This window comes from Carettochelys insculpta, chromosome 11 (genome assembly GCF_033958435.1).
Source record: "Carettochelys insculpta isolate YL-2023 chromosome 11, ASM3395843v1, whole genome shotgun sequence".
NCBI lineage: Eukaryota > Metazoa > Chordata > Testudines > Carettochelyidae > Carettochelys > Carettochelys insculpta.
In genome coordinates, this window is record NC_134147.1 from 31,413,615 (window position 1) to 31,432,950 (window position 19,336).

General features: G+C 41.9%; 2 protein-coding genes across 11 annotated transcripts in view; one reads left to right on the top strand and one right to left on the bottom strand.

The window, feature by feature from the left end:
* Nucleotides 1–7,410, bottom strand: part of IFT122 (intraflagellar transport 122) — a 55,899-nt gene extending 48,489 nt beyond the window's left edge. For 2 of the 4 annotated variants that reach the window (XR_012646925.1, XR_012646926.1), the window contains exons 1-6: nt 7,316–7,410; nt 5,819–5,885; nt 4,622–4,706; nt 4,055–4,133; nt 807–883; nt 235–301 (exon numbers count right to left, since the gene is read on the bottom strand). Coding sequence is in view for 2 of the 4 variants with exons in the window: in XM_075004802.1 (XP_074860903.1) it covers nt 235–301; nt 807–883; nt 4,055–4,133; nt 4,622–4,706; nt 5,819–5,885; nt 7,316–7,356 (416 nt within the window). In the remaining 2 variants the exon portion in view is untranslated. The remainder of the gene's footprint in view (nt 1–234; nt 302–806; nt 884–4,054; nt 4,134–4,621; nt 4,707–5,818; nt 5,886–7,315) is intronic. The other 2 variants (XM_075004802.1, XM_075004803.1) reach the window with 2 other exon arrangements.
* Nucleotides 7,411–8,003: 593 nt separating this feature from the next.
* Nucleotides 8,004–16,793, top strand: MBD4 (methyl-CpG binding domain 4, DNA glycosylase). Of its 7 annotated transcripts, none has more exons than XM_075004805.1 (8): nt 8,004–8,122; nt 10,409–10,645; nt 11,232–12,103; nt 13,228–13,302; nt 14,089–14,223; nt 14,526–14,675; nt 15,123–15,226; nt 16,330–16,791. In XM_075004805.1, exons 1-8 carry the CDS (start codon nt 8,019–8,021, stop codon nt 16,405–16,407), a joined length of 1,755 nt encoding a protein of 584 aa, XP_074860906.1. In that variant the 5' UTR covers nt 8,004–8,018; the 3' UTR covers nt 16,408–16,791. The 7 variants fall into 7 exon arrangements, with proteins under 7 accessions (XP_074860906.1, XP_074860909.1, XP_074860912.1 ...); XM_075004811.1 differs by having other exon boundaries at nt 8,021–8,122; nt 10,409–10,667; XM_075004810.1 differs by lacking the exon at nt 8,004–8,122 and adding an exon at nt 8,214–8,300 and having other exon boundaries at nt 10,409–10,667.
* Nucleotides 16,794–19,336: the final 2,543 nt, after the last annotated feature.

The window sequence follows — 19,336 nt, forward strand, 5'->3', positions numbered from 1 at the left end:
AAGTACATGACAAATGCTGCTTAACGTGCCAGTGGAAGATGCTCAGATACTACCTTGATGAGGATGGAGTGAAATAGGAGTCTTTGGTTCTGTTGTATTCTATTTTATAAACTCCTACTTCATGCCCCAATCATGACTTCTGAATACATTTAATTACATATGCTCTTCTGTTTGCCACTTTTACTCATAAAGAAAAAGACAATTTGAATGACACAGCAAGTGTACAAAACTTACCTACAGCATGTGATTTTACTGCTTGATTTATGCTTGGATACTGACTTCTGCTCAGGGGACCACAAACCTTAAAAACCACAATGACAAAAACAAGAAAGTAATTAAGTTCTTTATCATTACAAGTAGCATTTAAATTAGAAAAAAATGTGATTGATTTAAACAGGGCCAGGACTTCTCTCAGTGTTGAGAAGGGTCAATGCACCTTTTGAATAGGTGCTGTTTGTTCATATATGGTAGGGGTGGGGTGTAAATATCTACAATTAATTATTTCCTAAAGTATAGCAAATAGTACGATTGAAAAATCATACCACTATAAGACGGCACACTTTTAGGCAATGGAGCTTTTCAAATTAAGTGTAATTTTAAAAGTAAAATATTAAATGGAGCTAGACAAGGTATTTTCTAATTTTCCATCTGTATATTGATAGTCGAAAAGTAAAATTTTATTCTTCCATTTCTTCATCAAAAAAAAAAAAAATCTGTGGCCATCCATTATTAACTTAGTAATATTTAATTCTGTCTTGTTAATAATGTTTACTGGCTCAATGAAAAACATCAGGAGAAAGACATACCAAAATCACTGGAGGAGCAGGATGCCAGTTGGTGAGTAACAGGATTGTATGAGACACACTGTATAGAATCATTATGCCTAGAACAAAGTAATCATCTCTTTTAAAATAAATATTTTGTTTTAAATGCCATATTTTCTACCTTTTATTACAAAAAATCTCACATCTAAGTTTAGAGGACAAATACTGCATAAAATCAGATCAAGTTACATGATATGAAATTGACACAAACTAAAAGTTAAAATGAATATATTTTTTATATTAAGCAGTCTCTAAATAGAGGTTTCATCGGACTTCATCAAGAGCAGGCTGCATTGGTATGATGGTATAGGTTCAATACTGGTTTGGGAAGCAATGGAAAATAAATGCTATCAACCAATTTTTTATCATATGTTTGTGCACATTTCTCACAGACTTCAACAACAAGCAGTCCTGTGGCACCTTAGAAACTAACAAATATATTAGTTCATGAGCTTTTGTGGGCAAAACCCACTTCATCAGATGGGTATGAGTGAAAATAACAGAATCCATATGATATACAGCAGAAAATAAAAACAAAACAAAACAAAAATGCTAACATGGCTACCCCCTCAGACTTTTGACTTCAACAAGAACTGTCAAACTTGCCCAAAAGCAGAACTGGGATTTGACAGTGTAAAATACAGGTTGTACCTCCTAAAACCAGCAATTTGTTCTGGCAACATCCCACATCCAGCAGGACCAGGGAGGTTTCTGGACCATGCGCAAAATTACCTGGTGACCCTTAAGTGAACGGCCACGCTTGGGCATGTTAGGGTGAATTGCATGGGCACTTGAACAATGCGGTGAGGTATGTGGGGTGGAGGCAGGGTCCAGAGACCTTTTTAAATTGTGATAGGGAAATATGCCTTAGCACAAAAGGCTAAACCACAAACTCCAGACCAAGAACTGAGGAAACAAGTGAATTGGGGAAGTCTAACCCAGTTGGGAATGGAATTTACTGAACTGCTTGCAGACTGCACTGTCTGCAGCCACCCCCGCCCCCTGGTCTAAAATTGACAAACAGGAAAACCCTATACAGAAGAGAGCCATGGCCTCTGACCTAGCAGACCAGAGGCATACCTTAAAAGGTAAAAAGAAGTATTGGATGTATGGTTGTGTAAAATGGGGGGCGGGGCTGAGAGGGGCTGCAGGCGAAGAGAAGCAGAAGCAACCAGGATGTGATGTGTCAGGCCTCAGGCAGAGCCAGCAAATGGCAAATCATAAAAGGGGGCAACAAAGCAAGGAGGAGGAGGAACTCCCGAATCCTGGAGAGACCGGATGCTGTCTGCAACAAGGACTGATCACCATTCGCTGCTCCTCCCGCCTGCTCACAAGTTAAATAGAGTAGTGTGAGAAAACCTATTGGTACCACGAAGAAATTTGTAAGAGTATAGCTTAGATAGCCAGATGCAGTGTTTTTTTGTTTTGTTTCTGTACCTGCTCAGCTATGTAAGTAAAAGGTAGCAGTTGCATTTTATCTCTGGCTTTTCTTTTGATACCCTGCCATAGCTATGTGTATTGCTGTGTGTATGTCTTTAGTTCTATGAGTCTGTAAGGGTCATGTGTAAGGCTGAGGCAAAGATGCCCCAGGACCCCCGAGAGGGCTGTGACCCACTGACCAGGAACTTCTGAAAGCAAGCTGCCTCAGCTGGGAAGCGTGGTCCGCTGAACCTTCGTGTTCTACAGAACAGAGTGTTGTTTGTGTCTGTACGTCACTTTATCCTATTAATCCTTAAGTCCTATCCCCTGAAACTAAAAACTCACACTTCTTGGGGATAGATAGCAGCTCTTAGAAATCAGGATAGATAACAGCAATGAATTCCACCAACCCGTGGGCTATTTTAGAGAACTACTGGGAGTTAGAAAAACCCCAGGCGGTGTTTCTTTTCCTTTTGGGTGTAATCCTATTCCTCCTGTTAGTAGTGTGTGTAAGCCACAGCTGTAACTTCATCAGTTTCGTAATAAATAGCACAATCACTCTCAGTGGAGTGGACCATCACTGAGAAGCAGCCCTCCCTTTTCCCCAGTTCAACACTTCACCCACCTCTCACCTCCACCCTTACTTAGGGCTTGGAGCACAGCATATTTGCTCCTCAGAGCAGAGAACTGGGTAGGAGGCCAAGCTGCAGCCCGGATCCTCCAGCAGGCCTGGGGGCTGGAGCTGGCATCCCCAAGCAGCCTACAGGGGACAGTTGTGCAGGCCAGAGACCACATCCACCAGTAACCCCATGGGAACTGAGGGAAGAAGCCATGCAGGGCTCAGGCTCATGTCCCCTGGCAGCCCCACAGGGCTACAGCCACTTCCCGGGCAGCCCTATGGGTCCAGGGGCAGCTGCATGGAGCTGGAGCCAGAGCTGGCTTCCTCTGGCAGCCCTGTGGGTAACCACACACGGCTATAGCCACCTCCCTAGCAGCCCCCAAGGCCAGAGCCAGCTTCACCTGGCTGCTCTGTGGGGCCAAGGCCAGACACACAGGGTTGGAGCTGGCACTGGAATCTTCTGGCAGCCCCGTGGAGGAAAGCAGAAGCCCCAGCAGTTGTGCAGGCCGAAGTGCCCACTGAGCAGCAGATGGGTACGCAGCTTGGGGGGGGGGCGGTATTTGGAGGTCTGGAGGCAGGGAATCTCCCCTGGTCCTGACCATACCAGACTAGGGAGGTACAATCTGTACTAGCAATCTACGTTATTTAATGACTGTGGAAGGATGGTATTAATCCAATGAAAAACACCAAACACAAATAGGATGAAGATGGAACTTGTTGGTAGAGGCAAGTACCAGCAACAATCTTTAGACTAGGCTTTGAACCATTATAAATTGACTCATTTTACAAGACTGGGATCATGTCTTGTACTTGTATTATGCCTGTAACTCATGTTAAGACAAATGCAAAATAAAACTCACAAAATGCCTTGGCTTTATGACTTTTCTAGTCTACTTGAACTCCAAAGAGACTCTCTAGCACTCCTTCAGCCCTGCAATGTCTTCACCAGAGTAACACCAAAGTTTTATCTAACCCTCAATTTCTCCTTCATTCTTTTAACTGTTTTCCTCACCTTCTCTATCTTTCTGTATCTTAACTGCTCTCCTCCCTCATTTCTCCTCTATTAGTTCCTTCTCAGGCATTAATTCGCATTCCTTGAACTTTCCTAGCATCACTCACTTATATTAACAGAGGAAGTCTGTAAGCAATATACATATTAAAAAGATGCAGTAAAGTGAAAGGGTTCACTTACGTGTATTTCAGAATTCCTTCTAACTTTGAAGTCCAAATTATTACACTTTTGTCAGCAGAGCCAGATGCAAAACGCTTGCCTATTGACGAATATTTTAAAATAAAAAAGCCACACATGTAACTATTACATTTACTTCACAAACACTTGAAAGCAAGGAATTCTTTACAGGTATCTGAGTTCTATAGAATCAAGGTCCATTCCTGTTACTGATTCTGTATGGTTGCAATTCTGGACCAACATGGAATACCACTGACTGCAATGGGATGCTGTACAGGTAAAACTCTGCTTTCATACCAAGTCCCATTAAAGTTCTTGGGGTGCATGGATCTCTGTTCATAGTATCAACTGCAGAACTGGGGCCTATGTTTGTAATATCCCAGACAGTATCTACTTCTACAGTGCTTTCAGATCAAGAGATAAAAGGCACTGCATAAATTCCAAGTATTATTAAAACTACCATAACAGTTCTATCTTTCAATTTACAATACAAAAGGAATGAAGCCAATTACCATGCTTTCTACAAATTAGCACAAACAAGGAAGTTAGAAATCCAAAGGTGTAACCTACCATCTTTAGCATAAGCCACACAATACACTGTGTCTTTGTGTCCCTTCAAGGGCTGAATTAAGGTTCCATCAGATGTGTCATATACCTGCATAAAAAAAAAAGGTCAATGTAAGACCCCTAATCCATCAACAAGATCCAAAAAGGATAGAATAATTAGAATGATACAAGATTGAGGGCAAAATGATTATGTCTGTATGCTTTGCTTGTCTGACAATATCTACTGTATATTTGAGAGAGTTTGTCTGAGTGTCTGTCTGTGCAGTTGTTTGCTCGAAAACTCCTTCTAAATGTAAGAGCCAGGGTCACCAAATTCGGTATCCAGCTTCCTCTTATCATAACTTAGGCAAAGGTTTGGTTGTGCCAGGGTTGGGGAGGATGAAGCATCCTCATCCCCAGATTCATTGCTTGCTGCTCGACTTCCACATTGTCAGGGAGTGAGGAAAAAGTGCACAGTTTGCTGCATTCCTCACTCTAGGTGAGGAGGGCAGACGGCTGGTAAGCTGTGCACTTTCCTCTTGCTCCCCCCAACTATTGACTTAAAGATCAGAGCAATGCTAGGTAAATTTGCTAGTTTGATTTATAATCAATTTCACTATTTCTCTTAGATTCTTAGTTGCTCTTGTTTTACTGGGTCTTTCAAAATGCAAAAGACTTTTTTATTAAAAATATAGGAAAATAAGATAAGATGACAAAGTTTGTAAGGAAGATCTTGAAGCAGATTTAGTACTATACCTGAAACCATTTTTAACTTATCTTTTAAAAATGACTGCAGTTTGAATTGATGGCATCATTTTAAAATACCAGAAAACACTTGCCTCTTTCTGTGCATTGAGAAGCAGACATTATATATAAGAACAACAGCGGTTACTGAATCATTTACATCAAAGTCATTCAATTCTTATGCTGTTTTTGGACAGCCCACTTAGCCTGCCTGTTTCAAAACATCCTATTCCTTTCCTACACCAAAAATTACCACTTTTTCTTTCTTCCAAATCTGTTTACCCCAAAGAAAAGATCGATGGAAGAGAGCCTCCTACAAAAGATTCATAAAAGATTTTAGAAGACCCCCCCCTCCCCAAAATATTGCTACATTATATATGTGACTCTTGCATAGCTATATTTGGGGGTCTTTAAAATATATTTGATTATTGTTAAATTCAGATGGCATCGTGTAGAGAGGAATAAACAATCTCTTACCAACAGTCTGTTTCCTGAAGCAATAATTAGCTGAGTTCCATCAGGTTTAAAGGCAAGATCATATATACTTGACAAAGAGATAAAAGGAAAATTAAGAAGCAGAACAGTGAATATTACTAGGAATATCCCAAAGAAACCGTACTTCCTATTTCCAACATTGTTTAAATACTATAAAAACGAGCAAAGACTTAATACAAATACACTTCTCAGAACACATTTAACTTTTGGGGAAATTCCAGAAGATAGTTTTACAATGTTTTCCCCACATTCAATAAGGTGGTCTCCAAATAAAATCACCATCCTGCTTTGTCCAGACACAGGAGTAGGCTTACACAGATCCAGCTGCAAGACCAGATCACTAACTCGCAACTCCATCCTTACATCTCCACCTTCCGTGCATATATGGTTACAAGATCAGGGCCACAAGTGGATGAAAATTAAAAAACAAGGAAAACTTTTTGTACTATTCAGGCATTATTAGTGGCTTTATATTACCATTGCTTCATGAGAACCAGTAGTACACAAGCTATCATATACCTTCTGGGGCTCATATGGATAATAAAGATTCTTCTTCAATAACATGAAGAAACAATCAAAAAAGAAAGGAGGAATCATATTTAATCTTAATGTCACTCAGTGCTGGGAGGGGGAGGATTTGGAAAGATTAAATACATAGTCCATATCTTTTGCTCAGTAAAGTTTTATTTATTGAAAAAGCCCCTAAGATATATGGTTGGTTTCCAGAAGGACAATCCTACTGTAACACAGTTCAGTAAACACAATGATACAGAATATCTAAAAGATGCCAATATACAATAAAACATTGGCACTTCCTACCACTTGTATATACAGTACTGATAAAATCAGTTACTTATTGGTTTAGAAAAGTCTCCACAGGGAGGGTAAGTGGTGAAGTCTACCCAAGTATATGAGAAGTTGGAATGATCTTAACATGCGCAAAGAGAACCATAGTTCAGAAAAAATTACCCACAGTAAAAACTATCTATTTTCTTTAAGATGAAGGACTAAAGTTGCATCCTCATGCAGGGTTCTAAGAACTCTGCATATTCCATACTTAATTCTTAATTTACTAAATTATCCCCATTGGACTCCTGTTTGATGTCTATTTTATGCCCCCATTGATATTAGTAACCAGGATTACAAACCACAGTGTGCTGCTCTCCTGCCCCCAGCAAGAACCCACAAGACTTTACCAGTTCATACAGATTGTGAAGTTTCAAAATAATAAATCTATTACTAAATAAAACCTAACAAAAATCAAATGATCAGCATTCCCTACTGCAATGACCCTTACCCCAAAACCCTGCCCTGCACCAAATCAAAAGGTGGGTCACTACCCCTCCCCTCTCACATTCCTTGTTAGGCCTTGAGCTTCCCAGGGCAGTGACCACATCATTTCATTTGCCCCCATGAAGTGCACAGAGTGCTTTGGGATGCTGTGAAAATAGCAAACATAAACCATATTTAGCCTCTTACCATTGCTCAGCCTTATCCCTCCAAGTTAGTGCAGCCCTCATTTCTCCCTCTCCCCCAGCACCTCTCTCCCACAGCCTCCCCTACCTCCTCTCTCCCCAGGATCCCTTGCTTCAGCAACTGCCCTACCCCTTCTCTCCCCAGCACCCCTCCCTCACTGCCTGCCCTGTCTCCTCCCTTCCCAGCACCCCCTCTCAGTGCCTGCCCTGCCACCTTCCTCCCCAACACCCCTCCCCTCCTGCCCTGCCCCGTCCTCCTCAGCACCCTCCACTGCTTGCCCTGCCCCCTCACTTCCCAGCACCTCCTCTCTCACCGCCTGCCCTCTCCCCCCAACACTTCCTCCCTTCACTGCCTGCCCTACTCCCTCAACACCCCCCACCGCCTGCCCCACCCAGAACCCCCCTTCCCTCACCGCCAGCCCTGCCCCTTCTGCCCAACTACCCCGCCCTCCCGCTTCACCTCACAACCCCACGCCCCGCCTGTCTCAGTGCCGGGCGTCTCACACTGCTGCACACCCCTGCCTCGCCCCCTGCCCCGGCCGTTGTTTGTTTATTTACACGAGATTAAAGCTTCCCCGCCTCCCCAGGCAACGCGCATGCGCACTCCCCTAAAGCGCTTTGCTTGGACTCAACGGCCACGACGCGGGTGGAGGGGGCGGAAGGGAAAGAAACTCAAACGTTGAAACTTAATTGCGCCTGCGCTAAGAATGCAGCTTCGTATAGGGGCTGGGTTTGCACGACGAGAGAACATGGCTTCGTTCAGGCGTGGAACTGTCTGCGGAACGGCGTTTGAAATACGCATGCGCAAAAGGCAAGCTACAGCCTGTTCTCGTTGCAAACGCTTTTGCGAAGCCGTGGCGGGAATGAACTGTGTGCGCAAGGTTTACGCATGCGCAGTGCAGGGGGAATGCTGTGTACCTGTATATGACATGGGAAGTGCGTGGCTATGGCGGCTCCGGAAAGGCGGCAGGAAGAGGGCAGGTAAAAAGGTACTATAGTACCGCGGGTGGGGTCCAGGTATCTTTCAGATGCGGTAGGCTGCGCTCTGATCTGCTTCAGTTAGAGGCTGGACTAGATGACCTCTTGAGGTCCCTTCTAGCCCTAGAATTCTATGAGCCTATGAACTCTCACGCTGGCTCCCTCTCTATAAAGTGACGTCCTGTCGTGGGTGCGCTGATGTCACTCGATGATGCTGCCGGTTGTTGGTGACGTCAGGTTATATGCTGCTGTGACGTGTGAAACACAGTATGCCTTGGGCACGTCGGTCGCTCTGAGCTCTGTGTAGTGCCCTGCCGGCTTGGTGCTTGGGCTGTGTGTGTCCTCGCCCCAGACCGCCACCCAGTGAGCGCCGCCACTGGCAGCTCGAACTGCTCAGCTGTGTCTCATAGGCTCCATGGTGCTGCACTAGGGGAGAGTCTGTTTTAGCTTGACAAACGGGAGCTGTTGAACGCTGGGCTGGGTTTCAGCTGGATGAGAGCGCTGGGAGAGGGTTGGGGCGGGTATAATGTTCTGAGACAGAGTGGCACCTCATTTTTGGAATGGTGCAGTGATTTAGCAATCATAACACTTCAGTGGCTACAGCCACAGAAACAACTTTTTGATTGAACAGAGATACAGATTTGCAAAAACAGCCTTGTTATTCTCTCTCTGGGGTGGATGAAACTCTTCACTTTTTTTAAAGCTCAGTTTACGTCTTCCCTATTGGGAATCATAGAAGAGTAGGACTGGAAGGGACCTCGAGAGGCCATTGAGTCCAGCCCCCTGCCCTCATAGCAGGACCAAGCACTTTCTAGACCATCTCTGAAAGCCATCTATCTAACCTCTTCTCAAATATCTCCAGTGATGGAGATTCTACCACCTCCCTTGGCAATTTGTTCCAGTGTTTGATCAGCCTGCCATGGCTGATCTTTTGGAGTTTGATTTAGTGTGCCTACTGTGGTTGCACTGAATGGCACTTACAGGGCACCCCCTAAACCACAGTACTCCTGCCCCATTAGGAGTAGTGGAAGTCTATGGGGGTGCAGGCTCCCATCAACCTCCCTTAGTGGAAATGGTGCAGAAGCCCAAATTAAGATACATTGACTCTAGCTTCATAATTAATGTACCTTAAGTGGACTTTCCCCTATAGTGTAGATGTGCCCTCAGTCACCATCCTTATACAAGGCTCCATTGGAGTATACCCCAGCTAAGTGATTTGAGGAGTTGGTGTTGAGCAAGGGAGGGTACTCCCTCTCTCTCAGCCCATGTAAGAAGGATGCATGTTTAATATAGTCAGATAGTAATGTATAGGATTGTTGCCTCTTAGATATAGAAAAATTAGCCATTGGCCACCCCTTCCTCCCCCAGCAAAAAGGGTCCTAATCTGGAATCTTGCTAATTGCTAATATGTTTTAGAGAACAATTTTGCCCAAATATGTATTTGTGTTGTTTTATCCTTGTCCTTGCCTTAACCTAATATGGTGCCACAGTACAGACAATTGGGTTAACTGTACAGAACTCTAACATGTCCCCTCTTCTCCACCAACTAACCCTTTTAAATAATGAGGCAGTACAAATGTCAACCAGGGCAGTTCAAAACCTGCCAAGTGGCAGCCCTAGTTATGTATTTGTCAAGGCATATTATGTATGTATGTGAGCTCTAATGAAAGTGACCATTTATGTTTCAAAGAAAAAAAGGGACATGAAAAACACAATTGGAAGCTTGGTTTTAAAGGCTAGTCTTATTGGGGTTTGTTTATGACACAAGATTACATACAATGCAAAGTCACAAGTTGTATGCATACTGTTGAAATACAGGACAAAACACTCCTCATGTTAACTTGAAATCCAATACATAAAATGTAGATTGCAAATATTTATGTTTCACATGGGAGTAGGCCGATCGTGCTGTTTCCGTAGCTCTCCTAACATCTTCTGTCCCAGTGAGCAAGAGGCAAGGTCTCACACATAACAGCAGTGGCGTGTTGCAAATATTTGTGCACTACCTTCATATTTTCAGTAAATTTTTTCCAAATCTCTCTAGCTCTTGAAATATTGTAGTTATGAATACTTTGAGACAGGTCTGTTTCTATCCCTTTATTTTACATTTACTTTTCAGTGACATGCAGATTGGAGAGAAAACAAAAGAAGATGGGAAGATATTAGTGACGGAGACAAGAGAAGGTTTTGAAGGTAGTGAGACAATAGCAGAAGCACTCCAATGCAAAGAAGATGCAGTTGCTGCATCAGAAGTGGCTTCTGAATGTCTCAAAACTACTCCAGATGGATGGGAGAAAATCACAAAGCAAAGACAGTCAGGCAAAACTGCAGGAAAATATGATGTGTATTTCATCAGGTAATATGCGATGCAACTCTAGGTATGAAATAAATATAGTAAGTAAAAAGTGTAAATCACATAGACTTATTGTACTGGTTGTTAGTGAAGAGTAAATTTTGCAAAGTCAAATGTTTGGTACTGTTCCAGGGCTCACACAAATTTGTTATGGGGCTGATCCATAACCCACTGAACAGACTTTTGGTTTCAGGAGCCTTTGAATCTGATTCCTTGAGTTACAGGAAATCATTTAATTTCTTGGTACCTCATATGAGTAATATGGAAATCTGTTGAAAAATTACATACCTCATCAGGTTAGCCTGAGGCAGTAAAATACTTTAATATCTTTAATTAAAAGTTTTAATTAGTTGTCTTTGTATGAACATTTTGGTTGAGTATAAGTAGAAAATGCATCTAAAAGATATTTACTCAGCCTTTTAAAAACATTGAGCTAGATTAATAATGTTTTTAAAAATGAAGGTAGCATTTTTTGGCTGATCCTCTCCATGGCACTCCCCTGAAATGTAAAGGACAGCTTTGTTTCGTATTTAACAGCAAGGAAGGGAAACAATAACCACTGATTATTTAACTTTCTTTTATTTCATAGTCCTCAAGGAGTGAAGTTAAGATCCAAATGTGCACTTGTTGCATATTTTAGAAAAAATGGAGAGACTGTTCTTAAACCAGAAGATTTTGACTTTACTGCTCCTGTTCAGGCGAAAACTCGATCAAGAACCAAAGGATTCTGTGACGCTGTGAAACCAAGATTACGGAGTAAAGCATGTGATAGTAAAGCTCAAGATCTTAGCGTTCAAAGTAGTAAAAAAGAAGTTAAAGTTCTGGAGTTGGAGACCAGTAATGAACAATTGGAAAACATTTCCAGCCATCTGCAGGGGAGGGAGGACTTCGTTGTTAAGCCAAGGGACTGGAACAAAAAGGCCAAAGAAAAAGGAACACTTGGAAAAAGAGATCAAATTAAGAAATCTAGAAAGAGCTCAGAAAGGATTAATTCAGATCACAGCCAAAATAAAAGAATGAGGAAAGCATCACATAATAAACCAGAGGCTGAGAGCAGCCAAAGCAAAAAACTCCATCGAAAGAAAAATGTTTGTGTTTCTGATAGAGACAGAATAGACAATCAAAACTTAAACCCCACAGATACTGGAAAACCAAATGCACTCCCAGAAGATGAAATAATGACTTCAGGATCACATTTAGAGATGCATCTTGGACCAGCAAGTGCCCCCTCAGAAGAGAAGTCAAGAACCCTCAGAGAGTTAGGATGTGCAGAGAATTCTGATGATGCAGCTACCAAATCTGAAGAGAACATTGCAGATAGAGAGGGATCGAGTGTGTTTGGGAAAGAGAAAAATTGGTTGCATTTTGGTAACCAGGATTTCAAACTGGGCACTAAAACAGACATCAGCATTTCTCAGCCTTGTGATGAGGAGAGTTTTACATCAATGAAAATTCTTCAAGGTATGTATGTTTCGGAGTAAAACTGTTCTAAAATTCCATCAGAGATACATCCAAACTAATTACAAAAAAGGAGTGTGTTTCAGGTCTGCCCCCTTCATGACTGGAGAAGGTCTATGGTTAGACCTTTAAAAATTAGCTTACCTGGAGTTTGTCTTATCTGTGTATCAAATTTACCATATAGAACAACAGGTATTATAGGCGCTAAGTGTTATGAACCAACTAGTTCAAGCCAAAGAAATGGATTTATTCACATTTGGAAATCACACCATCACCTTCTCTGAATGTAGCCATGACCACTACTCTCCAGATAACGATTAACTTTTTAAAGTACTCTTTGGTCCAGCATGGTCAGGACCTGACCAGTCCCGAATAAGAGAAATTTGCTGGACCAGGAAAGGTTCCCTGCTACAGGGCCCTAAGCCACTCCCCTTGCTCCCACACTGGGCTGCTCCCCCCATCTGCTGCTGGGCCAAGAGTCCTGGCCTGTACTGCTGTTGGGCTACCACCCATAGTGCTCCCCCACCTGCATATCCATGGGGTTGCCAGGGGAAGACAGCTCTGGCCCTGGGTGGGGGCTGCCCTGTGGGATTGTTGGGGGACACTGGCCCCAGCCCTGCATGACTTCTCCCCTATGGGGTTGCTGGGGGGACTCAGAGAATGTGGACTGCATCCTCCTGCCTGGCTCCCTGGTCCAGTAACATCCCTGGTGCTGTCAGACGAAGGATGTTGGTGGACCAAAAAGTGACAGTTTTAGGAAGTCCGGCCTGTGCTGCAAAACTGGCCATATTTTAAGTTAAGAAATTCAATTAACCTTGTTTAACTTGGTTATAAGTTTACTATAATATTTCCTTGATTCTGCCCTCAATTATACCTATACTGCACCTGTTTTTTCACTGAGATGTGACTGCTTTTGTTAAGGATTTTTCATTTTAAGATTTGTTTTTGACAGATGCTGAAATAATTGGTATCAGAATGGAACTAATTTTCATTTACATACAGTACTACCAGTAAAAGTTCCTGTTCCCAGCATGAAGAGAAAATTGATTAATGAAAGTGGGAAATAATCTCTAGTTTCCATTTCATTTAATTTTAATAGTGATAATTTCATGTATTTTTTTTTTTAGAAGACTGTGTCCCAAGAACACAAGTAGAGAGAAGGAAAACCAGTCCATATTTTTCTAGTAAATACAGTAAAGAAGGTATAGTGTTCTTTATAGTAAAGAAATCTTGGTGGGGGGGGGGAATTGGAAGGTTAACAGATTAGCATTTCACCTTTTTATCGGTAGATCAAATCCAGACCTGGGCTTTACTAATCTGAGAGTTATTGCTACCCAGTGGCTACATTGTGGCAGGATTTTTGTTGTCTCACTAAGTCAAGTGGATGGCTGTCCCCATTGCATAAACACCATCACAGTCTTCATTACCTGGCATTTTTGGTGAATATCTTGGCACAAAAGCTGCCAATTGAATGGGCTCTGAGAATGAGCTACCTTTCTACCCTTTAAAGCTGTTCCGTGTTGGAGGCAAAGCCCACACATCTGCTGTCTGCTGAGTACTTAGTAGGTGCAAAGGGGATTTAAGGCAGTTGTAAGGTCCCTTCTCCCCAGAGAACGGACCCAGTACAGGGAACCTCTACATCCAGATGCCAGAATAGTTCTATGCTACTTCCAGAGTGATCTGTTGTGCAGGAGGCATTGTGGGGAGAGAATGAGGGTGATTATGGCCTGGGCAGTCCTTTGCCCTGCCAATTCTATACCCCCTAGAAGTACAGGTACAGATTAGGGTAGCCCACAGCGCTCCTCTAGCCTATGCCAGGGCTCCTCTGATTCCTGCAGTATCGTAACACAAAAGTAATAATCTCTACTCTCCTGTGCACTAGTGGGAGGATGGGAGTGAGTCAGCTCCAGTGTCTTGTAAAAGAATGGTGGAGGGAAAATTAACCTTTTAGTGCTCAGTAAAGTTTCCCATATTATCTTTGTGTTTAGCTCCAAGCCCACCAAGAAGGAAGGCCTTCAGGAAATGGACTCCTCCTCGGTCTCCATTTAATTTGGTCCAAGAAATACTCTTTCATGATCCATGGAAGCTCCTCATTGCAACCATCTTTCTCAACAAGACCTCAGGTAAATAGGTACATGATATGATGTGAAGCTTAATCTCTTAATTCAAGTTTCGTGGTCTGTGAGTTGCATTAGCTTACGTAAACGCTGAATTGGGGTCTGATGTGGCTATTAGAAATTGTTGAAAGATCAGAGCCTTAGCTCCTAAGTTTTTCGTTACAGTATTGAAAGGATTAAGTAGACTAATGCAATGTAAGCTTTTTAAATAATTTGCATCTCCCTCCTCAACACATTCAGAATGCATGCTTTGGGGAAGGGAAATCACTGAAGAGCCTTTCTTTTCACAACATGTTCTCTCTGACTAGGTAAGATGGCAATACCTGTGCTCTGGGAGTTTCTGGAGAAGTATCCTTCCCCTGAAGTAGCAAGAATTGCAGATTGGAAAGAAATGTCAGAGTTGCTTAAACCTCTTGGCCTCTATGAACTCAGAGCAAAGACCATTATCAAATTTTCAGGTATTTTCTTTCAAGCATGTCTGTAGAATTATTTAAACTGATGTCAGTAAGAAAGTGGCATTATGAACCCCAGCTCTGATTGTCCTTCAGTGTTCCAAAATAAACAACACATGTAATGAAGGAGCAGACCCTTGTTTTTAATTGAGAAAGTCATCTTGAAGGCTTGTTAGTAAGAACAAGGCTGATGTGTTTTGCAATAACATACTACAGTATTTTCTTATTTCAGATAAAAACATTATTGTGTAGATTTTGCTGTATAGTGATTTAAAACTGTCTTCCACACTGAGAATTATTTAGAAATAATTCATTTTTATCTGTTATTAATTTAATAAATTTAGCTAAAACTGGCATTTTTCTAATTCTGCAGTGAGTACCAATGTTTTCTTTTAATAGTTTCTGTGGCACATTACATGTTAACCTGTTAAAGTATGGGGTTATGTTCTCTAGATGAGTATCTGACCAAGCAATGGAGGTATCCCATTGAGCTGCATGGGATTGGAAAGTATGGCAATGATTCATACAGAATCTTCTGCGTCAATGAATGGAAAGAGGTAAGTGCTGTCATTCTCTAATGGCCAGATCCAGTGCTCATAGAAGGCATTGGGTTCTACTGACTTCATTAGACTTTGGATTAAGCCCTATCTAGTGAATTAAAAATAAGAGTGGAAATAATCTGTCCATTTTAATTGAGAAATATTCAAAGACTGTATTGTTTAATATGGACTTGCATAATTAACAATAATGTGAATACTCCCAAGAACTAATCCTACATATGTGCCCAACTGTGCAAGGAGGCACATAAAGGCTAGCAACAGTTGTCATAATTCAGGGCAGTTACATCTGTATTATCCCTCGGCAGTGCAGCAAGGGCACCCACTACTCTCAGGCTTCCAGATCCCAGTCCTTGCCTAATTTGGATGGACACCTGAATCTTGTTGTCTTCTGACCAACGTATTTCCAAACTGCGTGATTCCCTACCTTTCACTGTGGTATTGCCAGCAGGCGCAGGCTGCCCAAGTACACCTGCTTGCTGCTTTGTCAGAGACTGATAATGGAGTGTTTTTATAAGTTATCCCACAGTTCTGTGCAAGATTATTTGTTTTCTTAAACTAAAAGTACTATTGCGAAAACATTAAAAACAATGTAAGAACTTACATGCTGAGACCTAAGCATGGATGTTCCAGAGATGAGGGAATAAGTCCTGAGCACAGGTGAAACCTCACTTGCAGCAACTGAGAAGGTAAGTCAGGCAATAAGCTTCTGAGTAGGCTTACTACTAACATGAGCTCTGGTTGGAGGATACCTTCCAAACCCCCTCTAAAGGATTTATTTTGTGGTCATGTTCATTGCACCATCAGCTTAAAGAGTGTGCTTGTATAAGGAGGGACTCAGTAGGCCAAGGCCTTTCAATCCTTATCTGAGGATTGGGTCCCTTGACAGACTAGAGGTTTCATGCACAATCAATACTTATTCCCTCATTTCAGGAGCATGCAGGCTTAGGTCTTATTTATCAGTGTGCTGTAATGCCCCTAAACTGCAAAGTACTCTCTGAGTTGGGTGTGAAGATATTTCAGACAAATTTCAGTACTGCTAGTTACTTTTTATAAAAGGCATTGTATTGAAAATGAGTTCTAGTGCTTTCCTTCTCTTTCAGGTACATCCACAAGATCACAAGTTAAATGTATACCAAGCATGGCTCTGGGAAAATCATGAAAAAATGAGTCTTGGTTGACATATACAGATATGTTTTTATATAGCTTCACTTTTTGGTACTTAATGTTGCTTGTGCCTGTTATGTCCACGTGAAATGGAAACAGCCTATATTCGCTTTACACATTTGTAGTTCTGATCATTGAATGCTTAATTCCAATATTGATTGTGTTTTATGTTTTCAAACCCACATAATTATTGTAATTAAAAGCTAATAAGCACTGATATTTTAAAATAAATTTTAATCAGTATTTTAATAGTTGGCCATTCCACTGTGGTGCAAACAGTAAAGTGATACTATAAGTTCACCTAACTAATACCATGCTATGTTACCATAAATCCAAGTGTTACCAGTTATTTATTTGCCACATTAGTGTTGCTTCCATAAAGCAATGGGACAGAAATACCCAACTCCCTTTGACTGCTTGTGAGTAACTAAATCAAATTACACCAGAAGAGAAGATAGGTTCTTAGCACTCTCAAACTCCCATTGCTAACTTTGCAGACTAAGAGCCTGATCTTGCAGAAGTAACTAATTTAGGGTCTAATCCAATGTTTACAGGAGTTAAAGGGAAGGCTTAATTGAATTTTGAACCAGTCCTCTTCTGCTTTACTACTTAACATCATTGACTGTAACAGAGCTATTCATGGTACCGTACACTATACTTGTTAAGTTTGCAAGATCGAGTCCTACCTTTCTAACTTTTAAAACTTTTCGGCCGTGTCTACACTAGCCCAAAACTTCAAAAATGGCCATGCAAATTGCCATTGTGAAGTTTGCTAATGAAGCACTGAAATACAAATTCAGAGCCTCATTAGAATGCCAGCAGCCGTGGCACTTCGAAATTGACGCGGTTCACTGCAGTTCGGCTCCTTTTCGAAAGGACCCCACCAACTTCGAAATCCCCTTATTCCTAACAGCAGATAGGAATAAGGGGATTTTGAAGTTGCTGGGGTCCTTTTGAAAAGGAGCCCTGTCTGGATGAGCTGCGCGGCAGTGAGCTGCGTCAATTTTGAAGTGCTGTGGCTGCAGGCATTCTAATGAGGCGCTGAATATGTATTTCAGCGCTTCATTAGTAAACTTTGAAATGGCCATTTGCATGGCCATTTTGAAGTTTTGGGCTAGTGTAGATGTAGCCTTCATGTAGCTGACTTGTCACTGTCATGGTTTGTATTTGTGTTGTGCCAGACCTTCACCTCTTCTGCATTCTTGCAGCTCTTCTAACTAGTCTTCATCTGATAATTTTGTTTGTCTTGCTCACTAGAGATTAATGCTCTAGACTAGTTTTTAGAATTTCTATCATCCAGGTAGTGCCTTTCTTTTAGCAAACTATGGGCCTGATCCTGCAGAAACGTAACTCCTTAAGTCAAACACTTTACAAAATCGGGTCCAGAACAGGACTACTGGGGTGTCCAACCATGTGGGATATTGGTTCATGAGCTTATATTTCAATAAGACTTTAGCACCAGAGGTGCCATATTTAAAGGAGTCACATAGGTCCTAAAGATGCATATGTCATTGCAAAAGCATGCAAAAAAGATATTGGTGCAAGGACCAGGTTGATGCTCTGCATTTGAATCTAATCCACAATTCCTTCATCACATGAAGTACCTAATAATGAACCATATGCACAGTGCAGGTGATTGTGTATTTTTGATTAATTTTATAGATGGAAAACAGTGGTGGGAGAAGCAAATGTTCAAAGGGGGTATGTTAATCAGGGCGATGGGAGATTACTAATGAAGTGCCATGGTAAATATGCACCACTTCATTAGTTTAATTCTCCCCCACTGCAACTTCAAGGTGCTGGCATGTGTGTAGCAGTGGGCGCTTTGAAGTGCCTTTATTCCTCAAAATTTTAGGGAGTAAAGGCACTTCAAAGTGCCTGTGGCTACACGCATGCCAACACTATGAAGTTTGATACTTGGAAGTTGCCACGGGAGAACTAGTTGAATATTCACCACAGCACTTCATTAGTAATCTCCCATTGCCCTGATTAACATGCCCCCTTCAAAGTTGGGGGCAAGTGTAGACAAGCCCTTAGTGATTTACTCAAGGCCATAACATATTCCTTAATGTACAACAGGCTGAAACCCTCTTTCTCCTGACTCCTAGTCCCCTGCTTTAACCACCTCCCTTGACTTCAAAGTCTGTTGTACACTTGTCAACTGTTTTATTTAGTTTTGGGTTTACACTTTCTTGTTTCTGATGTTACAAGGTCATGAAGACCAGTAGTAACACAGTGGATATTTTAAATAGTTTTGCATATAATGTAACCAAATATAAAATTTTAAAGCAACAACCTATCCCTAAAGCATACCTTATTATTCAAAAGGACTCTGGTGTACAAATATTCTGAAGATGGGGACCTTAAAAGCCTAATTAAGAGAGCCCAGCAGTACATACAAGTATAAGAGGTAGTAAGTCCAAAAATGATCAGATTTAGCATAAGTTGAGAGGCCTTGCCCAGTCAATGAATGAATTACCTGTTCAGACTGGGTTATTAAATTCACAGGTACCAGCGATTTAGTTTTCCTCTTGCTTGGAAAGAATTTAATGTGAAAAAGTATTTGCAACAGCTGCTACTGCCCCCTCCTTGTTGGCTGACATTGTGGCTTTGTGGTGAAGCTGTGCATTATAGACTAATGAAATGTCAAACCCCTCTACTGGGAAAAGCCTTTCAGTTGGTGCTGCTCAGGGACTGTATACAAGGCGTGTACACACTATCTTCAGCCAGCAGGACTGCTCTGCTGCGAGCATTAGAGTTCGTGGCATACTTGCAGGCTAGGGCAATACCCAAGTGCACAAAGGGACCCTTCTGTACCGGCTAGGACAGGAAGCCTAGAACCTGAGGTCTCGCAAGCAGGGGCCTTTTGCACCACGATTAAAGGTCACATCTAATCTGAGGGAACCCAGAGGGGGGAGTCCCTCGGAGCCCTGGCCCGGCCAC